This window comes from Convolutriloba macropyga, chromosome 9 (genome assembly GCF_964194025.1).
Source record: "Convolutriloba macropyga chromosome 9, txConMacr16.3, whole genome shotgun sequence".
In the NCBI taxonomy this organism is placed as follows: Eukaryota; Metazoa; Xenacoelomorpha; order Acoela; family Convolutidae; genus Convolutriloba; species Convolutriloba macropyga.
The window spans coordinates 61,749,626-61,775,603 of record NC_134476.1 but is presented as its reverse complement, the minus strand read 5'-3'; the positions used below and the strand labels follow the sequence as shown (position 1 = coordinate 61,775,603).

At 34.9% G+C, this 25,978-nt stretch overlaps 1 protein-coding gene across 1 annotated transcript in view; it reads left to right on the top strand.

Moving 5' to 3' along the window:
* The window catches only part of LOC142346286 (BBSome complex member BBS1-like), a 176,788-nt gene that overhangs the window by 3,030 nt on the left and 147,780 nt on the right, over positions 1-25,978 (top strand). The window contains exons 3-11 of the mRNA XM_075398800.1: positions 10,200-10,371; positions 13,447-13,571; positions 16,562-16,576; positions 16,987-17,141; positions 17,963-17,978; positions 18,307-18,321; positions 18,732-18,886; positions 23,303-23,378; positions 24,174-24,305. Coding sequence (XP_075254915.1) covers positions 10,200-10,371; positions 13,447-13,571; positions 16,562-16,576; positions 16,987-17,141; positions 17,963-17,978; positions 18,307-18,321; positions 18,732-18,886; positions 23,303-23,378; positions 24,174-24,305 — 861 coding nt within the window. The remainder of the gene's footprint in view (positions 1-10,199; positions 10,372-13,446; positions 13,572-16,561; positions 16,577-16,986; positions 17,142-17,962; positions 17,979-18,306; positions 18,322-18,731; positions 18,887-23,302; positions 23,379-24,173; positions 24,306-25,978) is intronic.

Sequence of the window (25,978 nt, the reverse complement as noted above, 5' to 3'; positions counted from 1 at the left end):
TTGACTCGAAGAGACGTTTTTGGTGTTTTTATTTTTACGACTCGAAGAGGCGTTATGCTTTTCTAGTTTTTGGGACCCCGAGAGCTGTCATGGTTTTTTGTTTCTTTGCCCAGCAAGGCTAGATTATGGACTACTGGTTGTTCAACCGGCAAAATTGATAGCAAAAGTCAAATAGAAAATGTGGGGGTTTTACTGCTAAATTTGCTGCTTGTTCAACAGGTAAAATTGATTGTAACTTTACTCACTGGCACCGTAAGCTAGAGTTCACTTATGTAAATTGAAAGTATTGCTTGAAATGAGAATTGAAGAGGGGCGCAAATCGATCTCAGGCTAATTAAGTTGGAAATTGATTGTAGTTTAATTAATATCAAATAGTTTAATGTTGAAAAAAAGAATTAATTTCGTTATTGTAATACAAGTCAACAATAAGAGGAGAGATAAAGAGATCATGCGGATCTGCTATTTCAATCTGTCACTAACTACAAATTAACATAGTCATTTAACAAGTAGGATGTATTAAATACCTATTAGCATCGTTTAAATTGAGTACATCTCGAACTAGCAAACAATTGGAGTAGTTTTCAAGATATGTATATCTAAAGAAATTAATGGGAAGTCCAGCGAGAAAAGAAATTTGTTACTATAAGAGATGATCCACAGATTGACTAGTCATCATACTGCAGTCGAAATAATTTTTTGATTTTCAAATAATCAAGAAGGTTGATTTTTATTCGAATATGAACCTTGTTAGTTCATAATTATTGACTGAATAGGAGTTGTTTTACTTGATGGCAAAAATTGGATCATTTCTTTCCAGAAGACAAATCGAAGTATAATGAAATAACTCCAATTTTAATCAGTCTGTTATAAAGTTTAGCACCTCGAAACCGAATTGAATTTTATCGATCTTTCGTTTAGTGTCGTCGCAGTGTTCGCTTTTGTTTCTGAAGTGAATAAGCTTAATTATCTTTTTTGTAACAGGGAGATAGGTTTAGAGACGAGTAGCTGCAGCAGCATTAAACTTAAGCACCATACTGCAAAATAGAAGCAACATTAGTAATATTATATTCTAACAGCTTTCTGTTGTATATAGTGTCTTAGCTTACATACCACGTTGCTAACTGAAACGATCCCATATTGCTTACTGAGTCTTTCTGTCACATAGTGAATACGTGACTGAAATCAGTTTTTTAATCTAAGTTTATTCCTAAGTATTTGCACACTGGTTTCACGGGTATATTATCAGAGTTCAGGTAAAGTTTTGTTTCTGCGTGTAGTGAATTCAGATTCATCTGAACTGTTTTTTCTTGGTTTAGTACTATTTTGTTCCTTTCGAGCTAATTGTTGATTGCTTCAAGACCTGATTAACACTATTATAGGCGTTTGGCATGTCATAAATGAGAAATAACAACGGTCCTAAATTTGATCCATGAGGAGCTTCTGGGTTAATATCTCTCCCAAGTTTCTGATACTCCATTTACTTCAACTTTTTAATTGCTCTTGAACAAAGTTCTTAGCAATTATTGTAAACGTGTGTGTCTTTTTTATGCATTTTTTTCGCTTGACAATTTTGCGCTTTTCTTCTAGAACATTCTTTGACTTAAGTGACTTTTTCACGCTTTCGTTCTTCATTTTTGAGTGATCTCTATTGCTCTGAAGTAAAGCTAATATAAAATCGGTTGCAGAATAGGAGAGTTGTGTGATCTGTAGCGCAGTGGTTGGTGTTCGTGGCTGTGGATCGGGAGGTCAGTGGTTCGAATCCCGGCTGGGGAGAAGTTTTTGCACCCATAAAGAAAAATTGATCTAGGCTACAGCCACTGAATTTAATTGCCTCGCCTGTCGTTCAAGAGCAATTGTTCCGACATTTTTCGGTTTATGTTTGATATATTTTTTTCGAAATATGATTTTAACCAACCCAAACAATTACCTCTTAGTCCGTATCTCTCAAAATTATGAAGTAAGATACCGCGGTTAATTGTCAAAAGCTTTCTTTAGTTGTGAAAAAAAAACGTTTGAGGAGCTCTGTCCCATTCTCACTTTCTCAAAATTCAAACAACGCATCAACAACGCGTCTTCTGGAAAGAAATGATCCAATTTTTGCCATCAAGTAAAACAACTCCTATTCAGTCAATAATTATGAACTAACAAGGTTCATATTCGAATAAAAATCAACCATCTTGATTATTTGAAAATCAAAAAATTATTTCGACTGCAGTATGATGACTAGTCAATCTGTGGATCATCTCTTATAGTAACAAATTTCTTTTCTCGCTGGACTTCCCATTAATTTCTTTAGATATACATATCTTGAAAACTACTCCAATTGTTTGCTAGTTCGAGATGTACTCAATTTAAACGATGCTAATAGGTATTTAATACATCCTACTTGTTAAATGACTATGTTAATTTGTAGTTAGTGACAGATTGAAATAGCAGATCCGCATGATCTCTTTATCTCTCCTCTTATTGTTGACTTGTATTACAATAACGAAATTAATTCTTTTTTTCTTCAACATTAAACTATTTGATATTAATTAAACTACAATCAATTTCCAACTTAATTAGCCTGAGATCGATTTGCGCCCCTCTTCAATTCTCATTTCAAGCAATACTTTCAATTTACATAAGTGAACTCTAGCTGACGGTGCCAGTGAGTAAAGTTACAATCAATTTTACCTGTTGAACAAGCAGCAAATATAGCAGTAAAACCCCCACATTTTCCATTTGACTTTTGCTATCAATTTTGCCGGTTGAACAACCAGTAGTCCATAATCTAGCCTTGCTGGGCAAAGAAACAAAAAACCATGACAGCTCTCGGGGTCCCAAAAACTAGAAAAGCATAACGCCTCTTCGAGTCGTAAAAATAAAAACACCAAAAACGTCTCTTCGAGTCAACCGAAAGGACTCTTCGAATCCCAAAAAACAAAAGATCGCCATAGCTACTCTTCTGTTTAGACCTAAAGCCAGTTTGTTTGCAGTAAAAGAGTTGTCGTGATTCGAAGTAATAGTAAATCTGATTAAAAACAACAGGCTCATAATCTTTACTCCAGGTATTTAAAAGTAAAATTTGTCGATAGTTGTTTTCTTCTAGTTTGCAATCTCCTTTATGTAGGGGGAAAACTTTTGCGTTTGCTAATTCCTTTGGGAAAATTCACCTCTGTAAAGAAAAATTAATCTAGAAGACTAAGTTTTGTCTTACCATTTCCACCGAAGTTTTAATAAGATTATTATTTTTTTGATCATCGCCTGACAAATATTTGTTGTTCAGCTGCGCTACAATTCTATCACTTCGATTCTAGTTGTCTGGTGGAAAAAAACATAAAGGTTTCTTCAGATTAAAAAATTTGGAGTCAAAGGCTTTTTTTAAGGTGTTTACGTATGTTATATCCAATAGTAGCGAAGAAATTATTGAAAAGAATTGCACTACCTTCTTCTGTTGGTTCATTTTTGTCGTTGAAACATGAGCTCAGAAGCGGTATTTTAATTGAATTTGAAGCTTTGCCTTTCAACTTATTGAGAATTTTGAGAGTCTGTCGAGAATTTCCTAAACAAAAATTAGTTTATTCAGATTGGACTTTTTTGCCATTTTTATTTCCCGCTCAAGCAATTGTCTTCGATTTCTCAACTACTCAAGTAATTTCTTGTTTTGTTTCTCTTATCCATTTGGAGTGTGCCTCGTTTGGCTTGCTTCGTAAATTCTTCAAACGGCTATTAAGCCATTCGGGCATTTTGGATTTTTTTCTTTGCATTTCTCTGCGCAAAAAAATCAGTTGATTCACGGAAAAGTCAAAAGAATTCGCTGAAAGCTGAGCAAGGACAATTATTTTGATATATGAGATATTCATTGTCTTGTATATGTTGTAGCAGCAATTTTTTATATTCAAACACAAGACTTGGGGTGGTCACAAAAAACTTTCTCCTATGTTCCTGTTTAATTTTTTTTGATATTGGGAAAAGTTTAATTATTTTTGGCAATTTTGTTAGCGGTTTTTTAAGAAAGTTTCCGAGCGTATTTTTTCTAGCCGGTAATGTGTAAAGAATTGTTATTCGTAACTGCATGAGAGAAAATTTATCTGTTTGTGTACTTTTTTTGAATAAATAATTAATTTTTGAACTCAATTTAGGGTACTGCATCTTTATTGGAAGTAAGCTGATTTTCTGTATTAGGTACTAGCCATTTTCAAGATCAAATTGGCGCGAACATCGAAACTAGAAGTTAGAAAAGTGAATAACTTCTAAGATGTTTTTTAAAGAAGAGATTATATTGTCCAAACCGCTTTTCGAGCGAGAGCGCAATTAAGGGTGAGAAAGTTTCTGTCAAATCAAAAATTTCATGTTCATAGTCAGAGATTTTGGAGCAGTTTTTAGTTTTTAGGAGAACCTTTTGGTAAAATTGGTTTTTTTAGCATTACTTTGTTTCTGTGCGTCTTGAACATTTTTTTAAAACTTTCAGATCCATTTAGAAGCTGTTTTATTTGAAAGTTTGTTCTTTTAGAAGTTTTTCTGAAGATTTATGTCAGTATTTTGGGCCAAAGGGAAGTTTAGCTTGCAATTTGTCCCTTTCAATCAAAATCGGATCTTTTGAGTTGATTTGTAAGTTTTAAATTGTTTTTCTTTTTGTTGAACTTGATCAAGTTTTGGACTAATTTTGTGATATGATCTGTCTATTCTTTCTATCAGGAATTTGTCGATACTCTCAGGCTAATATTTATGCCTACGGGCTTCTTAGTCTTTACTGATAGTTTAAAGGGTACTTTATTGTCCTTAAAGTTCCTATTTTTAATGACTTTTTTTGCGTTCTTTAGTCTTTTCTTGTTATTGATTTTTCGTTCCGTATTATTGGTAATTAAAGAAATCAGGGTATTAAGAGTTCAGTTGACAGTAGTGGTGCTTAGCGCTACATTTTAGAAAAGTTTGGGAGCAATTGTAAAAGGAATTTCTTTTGTTCATTGTTTTCTTGCCCTTATATATGATTCTAGGTCTAGCTATTAATTCGGTTTTGTTTTGTTTAGCGGTTGTTTTTTTTATTTGTAGTATTTGGCCAAGTCGACTACTTTCCGGAGTGTTCCGGCTATGTTCGTTGATTGGTAATTGTCATTTAAACAGGATGCAAAAGTCAATGCCGCACGTGAAGGCAAGTGTTTAGGTCAACCAGATGAAAATAAAGTCAGAGAAAAGGCTACTAAATCTGGTTGAGGCTTTTCTTGGCGCAAGAGCTAGAGAAGTTGATTTAAAAACTAACGCGTTACTCTACGTTTTGGAGTTTTACAACGTTTTTGACCCGCGTGCATTTTGAGTTGTCTTTATGTTAGAATATCGGTCCAATCAAATAAAATTTTGGACATACGAGGTCTATTTTTTACAAAGGGGAGATTATAGTTGATGTGACCTCTTTTACCTGAAATGTTGCCTCTTTTGAATTTTATTAGCCGCGAAGCGATGGCAGCTACTATTGGGGACATGGTGGTCTTTTTTAATTCAACGTCTTGGTCGATGATTCTTGCGACCATTGACTTTTTCTATTTCAGTGGCTTCTGCTTCGCAGCTTAAATTTGTGCGCTTGAAGTCATTTGTTCTGCTTTTATGTCATTTCCGTGATTTACCTCGCTAAAAAATGACGTCTGAACTCACTTAATGAACTTTAATTTTTTTGAAAATTTACTAGTTAAAGATCAATAGTGCGCATCTAAGTAGTGCGAAACGTATCCCTAATTCTTGAGTATAAGTGTCTTGAGTTTTTGATTTCGAGTTTTAGTTTTTGAAAAAGCTCTATTAGGGCGTTTTCCTTATAGAGCGTATATGTCTCATAAAAATGACAGTCCGAATCTAACACAAAAAGTCCAGTGGTCTATTGAAGGACTGGTGGTCAGTCTGTTTATCTAATGTCTTTAGTTGTTGCAATTCGATGGAAGGGCTCAAGCGACTATCGCGGCTATTTTCCGGCAATCTGCTGGCTTTGTTGCGAGTTTTTGATAAATTTGGAGAGTATCTTGCGTCTTCAGTTTTTGTTTTGCGTTAAGTGTTCAACATGTTTTATGGGACGAATTGGAACAGAATGAATTAATTTTTTATGGAATGTTTTGTAAGAATTAACGACGGAGTTTTGACCTCGGTTTTTTTAAAAAATTTTTGTCGTCTTATCAGAATGAATTAATTTTTTTGGAATGTTTTGTAAGAGTTAAGGACGGAGTTTTCACCTCGGTTTTTTTTTAAAATTTTTGTCGTCTTTTAGTTCGCGAGTTTTGAAGGTTTTCTTTCTTTATAGATAATTTTATTTACTCTGGATTAAAGGGCTGAAAATTTGTTGTAGACTTGTGGGTTTTGTTAGGCAAAATATCGCTTGACAGTTTTGTTCTGGATTGACTTGACAAGCGATTGTAAATTAAGATTTTGTTTGTGCACACAGATGGTTCGCTGGTATAGTTTGTGCTATGGCTCAGCTGGGTGTATGGAGACACTATCCCAAAGTAGAAACTGTTTGTTAAGTTAAAAATGATATATTAAAATTGCTACGGAAAAATTTTCACTAAATTTTATTTCAGCCTTTCGTAAGATTTTTTTTGTTGTCTTGGTTTCAACCTTTTCGTGCTTTGATTTAATTTTTGAGCCAAAAAATTCCGAGGATGTGAATTGTATTTTTTGCAGATTTTTTCGGTTTTGTTTCAGCGGTTGTTTTTTATTTGTAGTATGTGGCCAAGTCGACTACTTTCCGGATTGTTCCGGCTAGGTTCGATGATTGGTAAAATTTTACTTAAACAGGATGCAAAAGTCAATTCCGCACGTGAAGGCAAGTGTTTAGGTCAACCAAATGAAAATAAAGTCAGAGAACAGGCTACTAAATCTTGTTGAGGCTTTTCTTCGCGCGAGAGCTAGAGAAGTAGATTTAAAAAACCAACGCGTTACTCTACGTTTTGGAGTTTTTAACGTTTTTGACCCGCGTGCAGATTGAGTTGTCTTTCTGTTAGAATATCGGTCCAATCAATTAAAATTTTGGACATACGAGGTCTAATTTTTACAAAGGTGAGGTTATAGTTGATGTGACCTCTTTTACCTGAATTTTTGCCTTTTGAATTTTATTAGCCGCGAAGCAATGGCAGCTATTATTGGGGACATCGTGGTCTTTTTTAATTCAACGTCTTGGTCGATGATTCTTGCGACCATTGACTTTTTCTATTTCAGTGACTTCTGCTTCGCAGCTTAAATTTGTGCGCTTGAATTCATTTGTTCTGCTTTTATGTCATTTCCGTGATTTACCTCGCTAAAAAATGACGTCTGAACTCACTTAATGAACTTTAATTTTTTTGAAAATTTACTAGTTAAAGATCAATAGTGCGCATCTAAGTAGTGCGAAACGTATCCCTAATTCTTGAGTATAAGTGTCTTGAGTTTTTGATTTCGAGTTTTAGTTTTGAAAAAGCTCTATTAGGGCGTTTTCCTTATAGAGCGTATATGTCTCATAAAAATGACAATCCGAATCTAACACAAAAAGTCCAGTGGTCTATTGAAGGACTGGTGGTCAGTCTGTTTATCTAATGTCTTTAGTTGTTGCAATTCGATGGAAGGGCTCAAGTGACTATCGCGGCTATTTTCCGTCAATCTGCTGGCTTAGTTGCGAGTTTTTGATAAATTTGGAGAGTATCTTGCGTCTTAAGTTTTTGTTTTGCGTTAAGTGTCCAACATGTTTTATGGGACCAATTGGACACAGAATGAATTAATTTTTTTGGAATGTTTTGTAAGAATTAACGACGGAGTTTTCACCTCGGTTTTTTTTAAAAATTTTTGTCGTCTTTTAGTTCGCTAGTTTTGAAGGTTTTCTTTCTTTATAGATAATTTTATTTACTCTGGATAAAAGGGCTGAAAATTTGTTGTAGACTTGTGGGTTTTGTTAGGCAAAATATCGCTTGACAGTTTTAATCTGGATTGACTTGACAAGCGATTGTAAATTAAGATTTTGTTTGTGCACACAGATGGTTCGCTGGTATAGTTTGTGTTATGGCTCGGCTGGGTGTATGGAGACACTATCCCAAAGTAGAAACTGTTTGTTAAGTTAAAAATGATATATTAAAATTGCTACGGAAAAATTTTCACTTAATTTTTTTTTCAGCCTTTTCTCGTAAGATTTTTTTTGTTGTCTTGGTTTCAACCTTTTCGTGCTTTGATTTAATTTTTGAGCCAAAAAATTGCGAGGATGTGAATTGTAGTTTTTGCAGATTTTTTCGGTTTTGTTTTAGCGGTTGTTTTATTTGTAGTATGTGGCCAAGTCGACTACTTTCCGGATTGTTCCGGCTAGGTTCGATGATTGGTAGAATTTTATTTAAACAGGATGCAAAAGTCAATGCCGCACGTGAAGGCAAGTTTTTAGGTCAACCAAAAGAAAATAAAGTCAGAGAACAGGCTACTAAATCTTGTTGAGGCTTTTCTTCGCGCGAGAGCTAGAGAATTAGATTTAAAAAATCAACGCGTTACTCTACGTTTTGGAGTTTTTTAACGTTTTTGACCCGCGTGCAGATTGAGTTGTCTTTCTGTTAGAATATCGGTCCAATCAATTAATATTTTGGACATACGTGGTCTATTTTTTACAAAGGTGAGATTATAGTTGATGTGACCTCTTTTACCTGAAATTTTGCCTTTTGAATTTTAATAGCCGCGAAGCAATGGCAGCTATTATTGGGGACATCGTGGTCTTTTTTAATTCAACGTATCCGTCGATGATTCTTGCGACCCTTGACTTTTTCTATTTTAGTGACTTCTGCTTTGCAGCTATAATTTGTGCGCTTGAAGTCATTTGTTCTGCTTTTATGTCATTTGCGTGATTTACCTCACTAAAAAATGACTTCTGAACTCTTTTAATGAACTTTAATTTGTATGAAAATTTACGAGTTAAAGATCAATAGTGCACATCTAAGTAGTGTCACACGTATATACCCTAATTCGTGAGTATTAGAGTCTTGAGTTTTTGATTTCGAATATTTATTTTGAAAAAGCTCTAATAGGGCTTTTTCCTTATAGAGCGTATGTGTCTCATTAAAATGACAATCCGAATCTGACCCAGAAAGTCTAGTGATATATTAAAGGACTGTTGGTCAATCTGTCTATCTTCTTTCTTTGGTTGTTTCAATTCCATGGAGGGCCACAAGCGGCTCTTTTCCGGCAGTCTGCAGGCTATGTTGCGAGTTTTTGATGCCTGTTGCGAGTATTTTGTGCCTGAAGTTTTTGTTTTCAGCGTAAACTGTTCGACATGCTTCATTGGACCAATTGGACAGAGGTTGGATTAATTTTTGAAGAATTTTTTAAGAAATGGAGTTTTGACCTCAGTTTTTTTTTCAGTTTTTTTGGACATCTTTCAGTTTTCTAGTTTCGAAGTTTTTCTTTTCTTATAGATAGTTTTTAATTACTCTGGATAAAAGGGCTGAAAATTTGTTGTAGACTTGTGAGTGTTTGTTATGCAAAAATATCGCTTGACCATTTTCTTGAAAAATATCGCTTGACCAGTTCTGGATTGACTTGACAAGCGATTGTAAATTAAGATTGTGTGCGCACACAGATGGTTCCCAAGCTGGTATAGTTTGTGTTATGGGCTCAGCTGGGTGTCCCATCCCAAAGTCGAAACTGTTTGTTAAGTTAAAAATGATATGTTAAATTGCTACGGAAAAATTTTTACATTTTATTTTAGCCTTTTCATAAGATTTTTTTTGTTGTCTTGGTTTCAACCTTTTCGTGCTTTGGTTTAGTTTTTGAGCCAGACAGTTCCGAGGATGTGATTAGTAATTTTTGCCAATTTTTAAATGGAGTTTTTGGGGTAGTTGCCTCACAAATCAACACAGATAGAAATGAATTGCTAAAAAATTCGAAAATGCGATATTTCATAACATTAAATCTAGATTGCGGGAAATCCGAAAGAAGAAAAGTTTGGCTTGAAGATTGGAAAAGTTTTTTGTGACGATTAAATTGGGAGGGTTAAAGCTATACAGAACAACGTGTGTGGCCTTTTTTATGACGGACATGCTAATGTGTTGGTGGATGTACCCTGCTGTAACATAAGACTTCTAGATGACATCAAAATTTGATGTACATTACCAGTATTGCCGGTAAATTGTGTTGATGATTCCTCGATGGTTGAAAATTTTTCATTAACGCTAATTGTAACATTGAATGTGGTATATATTATTTCTCTGGTATAGCCCAATTTTGTTTTGCAGTTGATCCTAGCTGACTTTGGCAAGCTGGACTTGGCGGCTGAGGAGTCGAGTGGTGTCTCAGTGAAGCTGAAGGTGTTCCAAGGCACACAGATGAAGATGGAGAACCAGATACTGGACTTCCCTACTGGCATCTGTGCTCTTTACATTGACAACAACATGCCCAGAACTCCAGGTAATAATAATAATAAATTCGTTTGCGATATACAAAGAATACAGTCATCATTCATGTATACCGCGCGAGCACCAAAAGGCTGAAAGCCTGTGTGAGGGGCCGCTTTAGAGCTTCTTTTTCCATAAATTTTCCCTTGACTTTGCATAAAAGGTTAGTGGTATAAATACAAACACCTCTGTATAAGTGCTGTGTAGTTAAGAATATCAAGCGTACGATTGCTCTCAGACAAATTTTGTAGCAATTACATTAGTCCTGTGGTCTTTATTAATAGCCGTACAACGATAGCTGGGGCTATTATTGGCCTTCTCTTGGTTTTTTACAATTCAAAGAATTTGAATTGTATTGGGGCGCTGTCTTTTTTACGACTCGAAGAGGAGTATTGGAGAAGTCCTTTTTTTTTAATCAATTTTATTGGAGTGATTTTTGAAGCGGGAAATGAAACGCGTGAAAAAATTTGGAGTGATTTTGCTGCTGAACAAAAGTGAAGAGCGGAGCGAAAAGAGAGTGGTTTTTGTTCATACCGCTGTTTTTGAGAGAGCGAGAAATTGATGTGTGAAAAAATTTTCTCTAAGCGAGCGAAATTTTTTCGTTCACGTGCGGCATTTTAAAGCAGTTTTTTTCATTTATTTTGGTTCAGAGGTTTGATTATGATTTTGTTTTAATTTTAGACTGGTTTCGGGAGTGGTTTGAAGGTTTCTGGAAATTCATATGAATTTTATGATAATTCGGAGGTTTTTAATGTATTTTGCTGATTTTCGGGCTAATTTTTGCGTTTTCTTGACGATTATTTTGTTTTACTGGTTCAAATGGGTATTGAAGAAACCCCTTCTACTTGAGCAATTTTATGATAACAATTGGTTACAGTTTTGTGGGTGAGAATCATTTTTTTGTTGAGGAATATGACAAAAAATAGCGAAATTTGGAACTATTTTTCTTAATTTTTTGCAGTTTTTCTTTTTTTTTCTGTTTTTTGCTAAGTTTCTTTGCCTATTATGACTTGCCTATTGTTTTGCGAGCATCTGGATACCCTTTTGGCTGAAGGGAATTTTTCTTTGGATTTATATGTTTTTGAAATATTAAAGAATTTAGTAATTTTTTCCAGTTTTTCAGTGAAAGTTGTTTGAGCTATTTTTTTCATAATTTTAGCCCAAAGTATTTTTCTCAATATTCACATAAGTGGTTTTTGTAAGTACTAGTTGTTTTGATGAAGTTATTTTGGCAGAGATATTTTTTCGGGATCTCAATTTATAACAAAATTTGATCAGATTTTTTATCATATTTTAACAGATTTGATTTTATTGTTTTTACTATTTTGTTTCATGACTTTGTTTCAAGATAATCATAAACTAGTGAAGGCACGTTTTGTTTGATGAGTAGTTGGATGGCGTTTATATTGATTTTCACTTCGAGTCGTTTCCGGAATTCTTCCGGCTATGTTTTTTTTTAAGATCTGTTCACACATTTTCATGATTTTTGAAGTCAAATTGGAGTAGTGATTTTGGTCACGCCGAAACAGGAAATGGAGAGAAAAAGCGAGTGGTTTTGCGGCGTGAATTGTTTTGCTCTAATTTTAAAGTAGAGTGAGAAAACGGTGTTTGAACAAAAATTCGGTAGTGGTTTTTTGTTCACATGCGGCAATTTCACTCTGATTTTTACTGTTTTTTCGATTTTTTGGATCGGATTTTTTTCTGAATGGTTTTTCCAATCCATTATCAGCTCATTCTAGGCCTTGTTTTTTGTTTGAATTAAATTTTCATTTCTCGCTAGTGGTTTTTTTTGTTCACATGTGGCATTTTGACATTGATTTTCTGTTTAATTTTTAATTTTTTGTTCTAATTTAGAATGGTTTTCTCAGTTTACTCATAGTCCATTATAGGTCTAGTTTTTCTATTTAGTCAATGAAAATTCTTTGAATTGTACGTTAGGACTTGTCCTGCTATGTTTTTTATTTCGTCGTCAAGATTTTGTTACGACCATATGACGTCACAACCATTTAAAATCTGCTTTTTGTTCATTCGTTCATGCAATTTCAACTGAATTGCATGTGTGACGTCATTTTTCGCTTAGTGGAGCGAGTTTTTTTTGTTCATGTGCGTGATTAATTTTTGGTCACTTTTGACTTACCTCACTCTCAAAAATGACTTCCTCACTTGTGGGTGTGTGTCACTCTAAATGAAGGTTATTTGAGATCAGCTAATAGAGGCAACAATAACTTATACAGATTTTTAATCAAATTATAACAGATCAGCCTTCAATGAAAAGACAAAATTTTTTGGTCTGTCTTTTTTAGTTTTTTTAGACTGCCGATCTACAAATCTATTGCGGCTATTTTCTGGCAATCTGCCAGCTATGTTTATTCGATGTTTCGCATGTCCGATTTTTCTTCTGACCCATTTGACTATTTGTCCTCAAAATGGGATAAACAGGGAAAGCACTCCTATTTACGCGATTCACCGAAACTGTTTTGGAGACAAATTTATAGCGTGAAGGGTGGGTCTTCAGAGTTTGAAGCCCCCACTAGTTTGAGAGCAGTTTGCTCGACGTTATTCGGTTATGCTTCGAAGACTTGTAGCAGTCGCTTTTAGGAGTCGATAACGTTTACGGGTACAGACAAAGAGCGACCTTGGAAAGAATACCAATTAATGCTGTCATCTCAAGTTTAAATCTCGAATGCTTATTGGGGTTTCCTTTTTATTTTCCCCAATGATTGTATTTAAATTGAAGCAGTATGAACACGAAGCTGGCCTATCCTGAGTCGTATTCTCTCTTTTCTTAAGTTTTAATGGTTGGTTTTGACGTTTTGAGTGATTATAAATCAAGTTAAAATGGCGATGTTTTCTGCTTTTGATGAATACTCAAGTTAAACACCGACTAAAATAGCACCGAAAAATGAAATAACTTTTTTCGCCCTTGTTGCTATGTGAAGAGTGTGGTGAAAAGTAGTCTCAAAGTCAAAATGGTGAAATACTACGAAGTTAAAGGCCGTCACAGTTTAAATAGATGACCATATCAGAACTTTTTGTCAACTTTCAATGCGTTTTTTTTCTCTGATTGAACTAGTGTTGTGTCTTTTAGCAATAGCAGTTGCCAGTGGGCAGAGTGTGTATGTGTACAAGAACATGCGTCCCTTCTACAAGTACACCCTACCTCCATTGCCTGTCTCTCAGCTGGAACAACACTACTGGAATCTCACCAGAGATGTTAGTTGTGTTAATTTTAAGCTGTTTCATTTTCATCTTGTTATCATGAGCAGTCTTGGGTGTTTTAAATTTTTTTTCAAAAAATGAATTAAGAAGTTGTAGAGTAACTGCTGATGCAGAACTGGGAAAAACATTTTCTGTAATCAAATTAATTTTTTTGGTTTTGCCAACGAGTATCTGTTTTCCTTTTCAATTGCTCTCAAAAGAAGCTTGTATCAATTATATTAGTCCTGTTGTCTTCTTTGCCATTTTTCTCCTCAAAACCGTTTTGGTTAATCGCATTCTTAGAAAGTGCTTGGCCGTAAGGCTCTAAGAGAACTTAATGCCCTCTGGGCGCTAAAGACATCGTCTGACATTAAAATTGAAAATATTTTGTATTTTGTCGGCTATTGGTCGTTCTCCTACTAGGGGGCTTCAACAGGCTATTTCGCGGCTGACGTCCAAATATCTTTCGCCTATGTTGTGCTTGCAATCATTGTTCAAATGTTCTAGCTGAACTGATGAACACTGTCTTTTTACGTGCTCTTGATGTCCTGGTAGATGGTTCCTGATGCTGTCATGATAATTTTTACTGTCATGTTCCTTGGAAAATCTTCAATTTTTTTGTAGAAAATATACGCATCACGTGAGTTAAATTTTTATTTTTTTGGTTGGTTTTTGGTTTTGTTAAGGCTGCTCGATGAGAAGCAAAGGGAACGCGATAATAATAATTGAAACTTTTCGCTAAGCAAATCCAACAATCCATTTTAGTTTGTGTATGTATGAAGCTGAACACTTGATAACTTATTTGGTGCATTTATTTGAATTGTTATCGGCAGTGTTTTATCGTCCCATACTGCGGCATTTACATGGCTTTTAGATTGCCGCTTTTTGTAGCTCATTGTTCAAAATTGCATTTGGAAGTCAAAAATCAGATCGTAACAATCTTAACAAAGTTTTTAAGTAATAATTTTTGTGTTTTTTGATCGTTTTATATAAGTCTGCCTTCAGCTAGTGAAGAAAATTTGACTATTTTCAGGCTGCTTAAATGTCGGTTTTTGTTTCGTGCCTGTTGTTTTTAACTTGAGAAAGCCATCAATTGCTAGTTTTGAGAACGGTCCTTTGTGGTCTTGTTTAATCTGCTTCCTTTGTAAAACTTTATTCTTTAATTAGATGCACAATTTGTACATTTGGTCGAATGGCCTAGTCAAGGGTTTTCAAGCTTTTGATGCAGAGCTTTAGATTTTATTTCAGTTCTGGTCTCGCTATATTTTGTCAAAAAAATTGTATTGTGACACCTATTGTACGGATCTGAATAAAAATTTCATGCACCTTGAGAAAAGTGCAATTCAAATACGAATACGCCAAATTAGTTTGTGACCCATTTCAGCAGTCAATATAGTTTTTGAAAAAAATTATGGCTAAAACAAAAAGTTTTTATGATAACTTCATCTAGTCAATCGGTGCTTTGACGTCAACCTTTTCGTTTTAAAATACTTTTGCCTTAAATGCGATTTCATTCATGATTGCATTTTTGACGGCAAGCGCTCTTAATTCAACACATTTTGATTTTTTTGCAGAGTGTGTCAGGTTTTTGTTTGCAATGCGCAGAATTTACGAGCCGATCCTTCTTGTTAATTCGATTGTCGTAAGCTGTTTAATGTTTTTTATTTCCTATATATGATAACTATAAATTTGTTCGCTCATTAAAAAAACGTTAAAAATGTTAATTTTCTTTAATACACATAAGAATAAAATGCAAATAGTGAAGAGGCAATGTTAAGTTTTGAATATATCGTTATGTAAAATTGAAAAGAGAATCACTCAATTAGTAATTTAAGGAACTAAAATAAAAATTAAATTCGTATGCTTTCAATGACATCTTGTACATCAATTTTTCTTGGTTCCTTCAAAAAATCCTTCAAAAATTTTCTTTTAATTCCTTTTTCAAGGAAGCTTTCGATGTTGTTTTCAGTCTGATATTAGAGGGCAGAATATTATTGATTGGAATGGTTAGTGCAACTGAAGAATCAGCTAAAAATTTATTGTTCCTTATATCAAACCTAAATCAAACCTAACTTTATTTGACCTGTCATGTTATTTTATTCTCATTGTAGAGAGAGAGAGAGAGAGAGAGAGAGAGAGAGAGAGAGAGATGCATGTTTATATACTGGAAGATCGTTGCTGAGTAAGAGAAAAAATAGTTTGTGCAACGATATTTTAAAAGGAAAAGAATTGGATAAAATTTTTAAGTTTGAGATCTGTGAACCGATCGTACCTTCTCCTATTAAAACAGGTTTTAATTGCCCAATTCAATTGTTTTTCCAAAGTTTTGATTAATGTTTTTTGCAACCCCACCAAAATTTAACCTGAATAACGTACGTGACTTAATACAATTGCATTGAATAATTTAATTTTTGTTTTCTCCGGTAAGCTTGTACTTAGTGAAATCGAAACTTTTATTCAACAGGCCATTCTGTGAAGTATCTTTTGCACTTCGTCAAACTTGAGCAGAAAGTTGCTCACCTTAAAATGACTCCTCAGGAGTAACTACCTGAGGTACGTTACATGACAATACGACCAGTGCCTAGATACCCAATGAGCCAATATACGAAATGTCGTTATACCAATTTCCTTTGATCTTTTCGTTTAATAATCCGATTGCAGGCTGTATTACAATCAAGTTTTATCATATTAAGCGGATAAATTATCATATTAAGCGGATCCCACGTTCGGTTGTGATAGTTTTCATATCATGGGCCGCTGAGGCATGGCCGAATGCACCTAGTTTTACATTTAAAACCTGACAAATATAATTAAATACGTTCTAGAACTAACTTAGACAATGTTATGCTAAATAATCGTTCCCATATTTTCTACATTGGGGTAAAATATTGGTTTATTTTGGGTATTTTGGCATTGGGTGTTTTGTCCCGACTCCATGAGGTACACTTGCCGCAGCTTAAGAGATTACTGACTTTGTTATTGATTTTACCTTTTCTGCCTTTTAGGAGATGGCTGGGAAGGTTTGATCTATGTGCTGATTGTTTCTGTTTCTATTATCTCAAGCTGATCAAATTATACTGACAGCTATTCGAGTTTACGCATGTTGTGAATATATACTGTCTACTTGACAATTTCTGATGAATCTAATCAACATATAAACTAGTAAAGGTGGTTTTCATAACCATAATATATTTGTTTGTGTGATGTTGATTGCGTGTCGCCCTCACTCGTTCTTAAGAGGTGCAATTTAATAGACACTAGATGCACGACCTTAAATTTTTCAATGCTTTATGTAGTCTGTTAGTCGTTAGCAGAATCTTCGCCAGAGTTTGTGTAGTGTAGGAAGTTCTATAGTTTTGTAAATGGCGATTCTTAATTGGTGATGAATGATTGTTTGAATTGTGGTCTCATTTTGGTTTTTAAATCATAGGGTCAGATCTCGGCGAGTGAGTTACGAGACAGACTGGAGGCACTGAGACTTGATCCCACGTTACACAACAACTCGGCAGCTACAAATGGAGGTTCCGCCAGCTCAGGAGGACAAGAAACTAATACAGCTTTGCCTCTATCAACAAAGTCTCAAAAGTGAGGGACTATGAATTCATTAGCTTGCGGAATCTATTCTGTTGCGGACCCCAATGTTTTTCGTTCCCCCAGTTACATAGCGCGTTACTATGTACAAAAATAGCACGTGGGATGGGGTTGTAAAAGTTATATGCTGGGAGGGGTGCAGAATAGATCCAGCTTTGTTCAAAATTTGGATTAATTTTGTGCTCTGTCTTTTTTTACTAATTCTTTTCACTCATTCTTTGATGACTTTCAGCATTCAAAATGTGATTAAAGGTAAAGCCCAGGGGGCATTAAGTTTCTTTAGAGGGCTTATGCTGGTTGTCATTCAAGCGCATTTTGTGCTGAAGTTGATTCGAAGGAAAACATTGATTGTGAAAAGATCATTTTTCGACGTCTTTAAATCCAAAAAAGTGCAGTTTTTTCTGGTTGGCTTCTTGCCGAGGTCAATTTTTGTTGATCTCTTGGCTTTGAGGTAAACAATTTTTATGTTCAGCGATTTTCATGACCTTCATTTTGTGCTACTGCCGATTTAAACATCAAAATTTGAAGTCACATGCAAATACAATTGCATTGAATAATTTAATTTTTGTTTTCTCCGGTAAGCTTGTACTTAGTGAAATCGAAACTTTTATTCAACAGGCCATTCTGTGAAGTATCTTTTGCACTTCGTCAAACTTGAGCAGAAAGTTGCTCACCTTAAAATGACTCCTCAGGAGTAACTACCTGAGGTACGTTACATGACAATACGACCAGTGCCTAGATACCCAATGAGCCAATATACGAAATGTCGTTATACCAATTTCCTTTGATCTTTTCGTTTAATAATCCGATTGCAGGCTGTATTACAATCAAGTTTTATCATATTAAGCGGATAAATTATCATATTAAGCGGATCCCACGTTCGGTTGTGATAGTTTTCATATCATGGGCCGCTGAGGCATGGCCGAATGCACCTAGTTTTACATTTAAAACCTGACAAATATAATTAAATACGTTCTAGAACTAACTTAGACAATGTTATGCTAAATAATCGTTCCCATATTTTCTACATTGGGGTAAAATATTGGTTTATTTTGGGTATTTTGGCATTGGGTGTTTTGTCCCGACTCCATGAGGTACACTTGCCGCAGCTTAAGAGATTACTGACTTTGTTATTGATTTTACCTTTTCTGCCTTTTAGGAGATGGCTGGGAAGGTTTGATCTATGTGCTGATTGTTTCTGTTTCTATTATCTCAAGCTGATCAAATTATACTGACAGCTATTCGAGTTTACGCATGTTGTGAATATATACTGTCTACTTGACAATTTCTGATGAATCTAATCAACATATAAACTAGTAAAGGTGGTTTTCATAACCATAATATATTTGTTTGTGTGATGTTGATTGCGTGTCGCCCTCACTCGTTCTTAAGAGGTGCAATTTAATAGACGCTAGGTGCACGACCTTAAATTTTTCAATGCTTTATGTAGTCTGTTAGTCGTTAGCAGAATCTTCGCCAGAGTTTGTGTAGTGTAGGAAGTTCTATAGTTTTGTAAATGGCGATTCTTAATTGGTGATGAATGATTGTTTGAATTGTGGTCTCATTTTGGTTTTTAAATCATAGGGTCAGATCTCGGCGAGTGAGTTACGAGACAGACTGGAGGCACTGAGACTTGATCCCACGTTACACAACAACTCGGCAGCTACAAATGGAGGTTCCGCCAGCTCAGGAGGACAAGAAACTAATACAGCTTTGCCTCTATCAACAAAGTCTCAAAAGTGAGGGACTATGAATTCATTAGCTTGCGGAATCTATTCTGTTGCGGACCCCAATGTTTTTCGTTCCCCCAGTTACATAGCGCGTTACTATGTACAAAAATAGCACGTGGGATGGGGTTGTAAAAGTTATATGCTGGGAGGGGTGCAGAATAGATCCAGCTTTGTTCAAAATTTGGATTAATTTTGTGCTCTGTCTTTTTTTACTAATTCTTTTCACTCATTCTTTGATGACTTTCAGCATTCAAAATGTGATTAAAGGTAAAGCCCAGGGGGCATTAAGTTTCTTTAGAGGGCTTATGCTGGTTGTCATTCAAGCGCATTTTGTGCTGAAGTTGATTCGAAGGAAAACATTGATTGTGAAAAGATCATTTTTCGACGTCTTTAAATCCAAAAAAGTGCAGTTTTTTCTGGTTGGCTTCTTGCCGAGGTCAATTTTTGTTGATCTCTTGGCTTTGAGGTAAACAATTTTTATGTTCAGCGATTTTCATGACCTTCATTTTGTGCTACTGCCGATTTAAACATCAAAATTTGAAGTCACATGCAATTTTTTTCGCTTTTGGAATTTTTTTTGTCTTTTTAACTTTATGAGCAAATAGAACTTTTAAAATCATAAATGATTTGCTGAATATACTCTAGCAGCAGGGAAACGTTTCTGAGTGCATAGTCACAGAAACTTAGTATTATTTGTTAATTTTTTCAAGTTTTTAAACAGTTTTTGCGATATTTTTTTTCTATATATCTCCTTAATGTCCAAACTTTTCTGCTAGCCTTTTGATTAATAGTTTGGAAACATTTGGCAGCAATTTTTTTTTTGAATTTTTATGGTTTTTAGATTTTGTTTTTAATTTAGTAAATTATCGAAATTGCAAGGTGCCCGAAACATGCCCGAGTAGTCATTAAGTTTCATTAGAGGCCCTATGCTATTTTAGTAGTATTTCAATTTTATTTTGTGCTGAAGATGCTATGAAGGCTTAAAATCAAGGTGAAAAGTTTTTTCTTTAAGTTTTGAGCCCAAAATTGCACAGTTCTTCACAATTTTTTTAAAAGTGTTCTGGTATTTAAGCTGGTCAAATTTTGATTGAAGAAGTGCTTCCTTAAAAACTGTTTTTCGTGGACATTTCTTGGTTTCCAGTTTTTGAGGTATCTTTGTTGTTGATACCATTTAGAAAAAAAATATGTAGTGAATCTTGCAATTTTTTAAGTTTTGCAGTTATTCAATTTGTTGGGGCCATGCTATTTTTCATTGATTTTTGCGAGTTAGTAGATAAATTTTAACAGCACTTGGGGACATCAGCTCCGTGAGTTTGGCCAATTTTTTTGTTCATGCCTCTGTTTTTAATGTTCACCCAGCTTTCTTTTGCAATTTGGTTGCAAATAATTGTTAGTTAGATATTGGCTCAATATAAAGATTTTAACGCCTGAAGTATGATGAAATTATACAAGCCATTATTGGCAATAGCATCTTGGTTTCGTGGACATTTCTTGGTTTCCAGTTTTTGAGGTTTCTTTGTTGTTGATACCATTTCGAAAAAAATATGTAGTGAATCTTGCAATTTTTTAAGTTATGCAGTTATTCAATTTATTGGGGCCATGCTATTTTTCATTGATTTTTGCGAGTTAGTAGATAAATTTTAACAGCACTTGGGGACATCAGCTCCATGAGTTTGGGCAATTTTTTTGTTCATGCCTCTGTCTTTAATGTTCACCCAGCTTTCTTTTGCAATTTGGTTGCAAATAATGGTTAGTTAGATATTGGCTCAATATAAAGATTTTAACGCCTGAAGTATGATGAAATTATACAAGCCATTATTGGCAATAGCATCTTTGTTACATTGGCGGATACATTGAGACCAAGTAGATAGAGCGAATCTTATATTTTTGCAAATATCAAATTGTTTCACCTATTCCAAAATTTCATTATTTCCTGCCTCTGCCGGCCCGCATATTTCCACGAATGTTCCTAGTTTGTAAGGGTTTTGTTTTTACTGCATTTGATCCAAAGCTGTCATTCAACATGTGATTCGAAAAAATAGCTACCACTTGGAGTGCTCTTGATTTTTCTAATTTTGTTGAACTGTCTGGTTTTTATGGTTGCTTATCTTCTAATGGTGTTCTGGTCAAGTCAAAGAGGTGAGTTTTTCCTCTCGATTCTTTGGATTTTATTTAAATTTCCAATTTCTTAGAGCCCCATGTTATACTTTGTTCTAATAATATTAGTTACCAGGTCTACTGTTTATTGGTACATGCGCTCTTTCTCTCTCTCAAAAACTTTGACGCTCATTTTTCATAACCAAATCCGGAAGTAAGAAAATTCACATATTATCCGCAAATAGACAAGAAAAGAACAGCAAGGGCAAAGTTTAAAAAACACCTACGTTTTTCAAAACAATAGAATTCTAACTCATGAAATTTATTATCTATCAGCTTCAATCATTCGATAGGTTTGTATGTGACTCCATTAGAAGCCTTTGAGACTTTCCTTTTAATCAGATTATGTGATACGACTACGAAAAGAACTAAAAATACTGTTATAATTAAAAAATAACAGAGATAACTCTGTAAAACCCCTCAAAACCAGAATTTATTTAAAAACGTTTTATATGTCGAATTGTGTCATCTTTCAGTAATTATGTGAACTGTCATTAGCGTGATAATGTGACGTGACAAGAGAACTAAAAAGAACCTCACAAACCTACCAAAAAACTATAACTCTTAGTGTCAGAAACCATTTTCAGAGTAAAACCACAATTGAGGCCAAATTTTACTTTATTCAAAAGAAGATGTGACCCCTCTTTACTGAGATTAAGCTACAAGATGTCAGAGATGAGTTGAAGCGGTATAGCTCAAAAATGCATTATTTTTTTGAAGGCAAATGCTTTTAGAAGTCATAACCATCTTTAACTAAAGAGCTTTCTATTAAAAACAGATTAAATTATAACTCTTTAGGAAGCCAGTTGGAACTGTTATAAGTGAGAATAAGTCATAAAATTACAAAATGACCACAAATACAGGCAGAACTCAAAATTTCGTAATAATTGCATGCAAATAAAATGTTACCCTAAACTTTTCGTAAGAATGATCGTTTCATTGAAGTTTTATTGGATTTATTGGGTCTCATTTGCACGCAATTCTCAATAATGTGCTTTGTGCTGAAATCATACCGACCTGTAACTAAAACGGCAAAAAAGCTGAAAAAGACAACTTTTATATTCTACAAATCCACGATTAGACCAAAACTAGACCTGCTATTGCTGCTCTTCCAAAATCACTTAATTATTAAAAATGTTAAATAGATACTATGATTTAAAAAACACTCAATGTATCAACTACATTTGCCACATCAACCATATATCAACCACAAATCTTTATTGATCTATAACACTTTGGAAAAAAATTAAAAAGCTTTTCAATTTTATATTATACGCTAGGCGAGCTTTCTAATGATGCTACTTGCGACTCTGTACGATGAGTGTATCGATTGGCCAGAGATGAATGAATAGAAGAAAACCAGTTGAGCATATAGTTCCTACCTACATGGTGGATTGGTACAGTTAATTGTTGAGCTGTTAAACCTTCTAATTACATGCACTTGTTATCCTGGCTGACGTTTGTTGATGATGCCATGGTCAATTTTACTGTCATGTTGTTCTTTTGGAAATCGTCGTGACTTTTTTTTAGAAAATATATACATCAATGCGATAAGGTTTTTGTCTCAGAACTTTTTCTAAAGCTCCTGGAGTAGGAACAGAAGAGACGCGAGAATCATAATCGAAAGCGTTCGCTGAAACGAAGTATAGAAATTGTTGTAATTATTTTGCATTCGAAGCGCCTAGAGTTAATTACTTTTCTGCACAGCAGTACCCTTTGTTGTTAATATTGTCCCATATACAAATCTACACTAAATATATAAATTTGAGCAATTATTGTTAAAGTCGCAAATGCTCAATTAAGTAAAGTTTTTTTTTCTCATCTTTAAAAAATTTAGAACACTGCTTTAAAAGTTTGCTGTACTTTCCTCAACCATGTAATTATTTTAATCGGGTTAAAGAATCATGTTACAAGATGTCACAAATCATGTTAGCTCTGATGAAATAATTTTTGGCTCTGGCTATTGTCCTTAAGTCAATGATTTAGTTGGATTGAATTGAAAATAATAAATGCCGTTGGTATTAAATGCTGTACGTTAATGCTGTGACTTGACTGTTTAAGAGAGGTTTTTGAGCTAAGGTAGTTGAGGTGAAATTTTTGTGGGGTAATTTGTGGTTCATAAATGCGAATGTGATATCTTAAACTCGGTGTTTTTGAGGCTGTTTAAACAGATCAGCCGACTCTCCCTTTTCCGTTAGTTTATTCTGTATTAAATGGCAACTGGCTCTTGTTGATTGTAGTATACGTGTATCTCTACGAATGTTTTAGACTAATCATGATGACGAATGCAGAAGCCATGGCCAACTTCGTCAACCTACACAAAGTCTCTCCTCTCACTCGACAGGTTACTTCACTTCATTTACGACGAAGAAAACTGATCAGCCTATGCTTGTTTTCGATTGATATTAAGAAACTTTTTTAGTTGCCGGCTAAAAATTAGCAAGCTTTCAGCCTTCAGATGATGCAGATAATGTATTGGCCCAATGTCAATTCGTAGTTTTGTAGAAACAAAAAGCCCAACCCAAGAAACATTTAAAAAACCTGACAGAATCTCCACTTTTTGTCCAAGAAGAATTCATTTTCATCATCTACATATCGGCGCAAGTTATGCAGTTGCTGTAATCAAAACGCTAGTTAATTTCTGAATCTACTTAACGGTTGTTATCAGCCTCGAAATGTTATCAAACTGCGAATTTTAGAACAACTTAACAGTGAGATAATGCTTTTGGATCTATTCTGTTCCGGTGCCCCAAGTGTTTTTTATGCCGCCCCCCCCCCTCCCACACACACACACACTTTACAAACTATGTGTTGTTATATAGCACGTTATTATATGAAAAATAGCACGTGCACCGGGGGACGTAGAAGTTGTATGCCACTGAACTGGGGGGGGGGGGGGGGGGGGGGGCAAAACAGAATAGATCTTGATTTTGAAGGAACATGTTTTGCTATTACAACAATTGCATAACATACAGCACACTTCAAACGAATATATTTGCAACCTTTTTCCTCGACTCTTTGTAAGTTAACAAAGACGAGAATGAAAACAAAAATTTTGTTAGCGGGTCTCCATGTTTTTCCTTGGGCCATCTGTGTACATGAAGAGGTTGAGTGGGAGTTGATGTGTTGTGTGTGATAGAATGTGCTGACGTGTTTGACTTCACTGAAGAAGAGTCAGACTGAAGAGGAGGCTGTGAGTTGTGTAGTGTTGGGACTGGAGAGTAAACAGATCCTCATACTCGACACACAGACATTCACCCCACTCACTACGGTAACTAACCATCAAAAAAGGGATCTTTTCCGTTTGTGCCCCCCATTGCGTTATGCGCCCCCTAGTTACAGAGCACGTGCCATTACATAGTAAATCATCATGTAAAAATACGGCACGTGCGTCTGTCTGGGGGGGCACAAACGGAAAAGATCCAACAAAGAAACACTTGAATTCCAAAGACAGCTATAAGTACCATGCCAATGGGAGTGTAGGGTAAACGTACAATTTAATTAACGATGAGTTGTATCAACGCCGCACAACAATTGTGACTATATTTGCGTTGAAAAAAGGTCAACTAAGAGGATGTCATGTTCGCTGTTCACGAGCAATAAAGGGTAGAAAGTGATTTTCGTGTTTAATAGCCGCCCTCATCTTCTCAGCCGGCTATTATAGCGTTCATATTTTTTTACAATTCAAAGAATTAGCATTGTATTGGGGCACTGTTTTTTTAAGAACTGTTCACACATTTTTCAATGACTTTGATCTTTCAAAACGGGATTAACAGGTAAAGCCCAGCGGGCATTAAGTTTCATTAGAGGCCCAAAGAGGGCTTTAGTAGTCATTCAAGTGCTTAGAGTGTGGTACAGCTGCTGGGATGGCTTTAATTTAAAGTTAAATGGTCATTAGGGCCCTGTATAGTTGTCCAGATATTCTAGATGTAATGGAATTGTTTTCAACAATTTAACATTTCGAATTTTGGAATTTTGATAAAATTCTAAAGTTTTTTTGAAAACGTTTCTTTTATTGTTTTTTTTGCCTCACTTGCCAGGTAACCTGCTCCAGGGTTTGATCGTGTATTATCGCATAGTTGCTAGGGGGCAAGGGACTGGTTTTCAACATTTAAATAGATGGAATAGGAATTTCAATTTTTTGAAATTTGAATTTTCTAAAAAATTTTTGCAAATCCATCTTTGAGCCATTGAATTTTTTAGGGCTTGGAACAGGAATACTGGATTGCCCCTAGAGACACTGAAATGATCCGGAAGACATTAATATCACGATTTTCAGCCACATTTCATTAACATTTGCAATTGATTTTTAAAAATTTTTCTGTCATTATCTGAGTTAATCGATCAAGGGCCAGTGAATTTTTCAGATCTTGCAGATATAATCCTGAACTGATTGGAGATCAAAAATGCTTTTGTACACATTTTTGAAATAGGTATATTTAAATGGATCAAATTTTGCATTCGGGGTAAAAGCTTCAGTTTTTTTGCAATGAGTATATTTTTATTCAATTTGGTTGTTTTAACTTCTCAACTTTTTGTTGATTTTGTTTGTGGTCGGCTGGCATTGTTCGATTGAGCTGCAAGTCACGTAGAGTACTTCTAAGTTTTTCATTCAATTCCTCGAATTGGATTTCAGAACTTGTCCTGCTATGTTTTTTTACTTCGTCGAACAAAAAAATGTTTCGCTTTACCTCATTTTGCCGCTTTTTCAACATTTTGCGTGAAATCTTTTTGACTTCTCTGGGCTAGTTTTTCTCTTCTCTCATTCTGTTTAAATTGATTTTGAACATCAGTTGCTCAGCAGTGCAATTCAAAATGAACAGAGTCAGTATAAAAAGTCAGAAATAGAAACCGGACAAACCGATAAAGCCCAACTTTAGATGCCCGCTAATTGAACGTCGTTCCTATAAGTCTTAGTTACCATCTCTGATGCTTATTGGTATT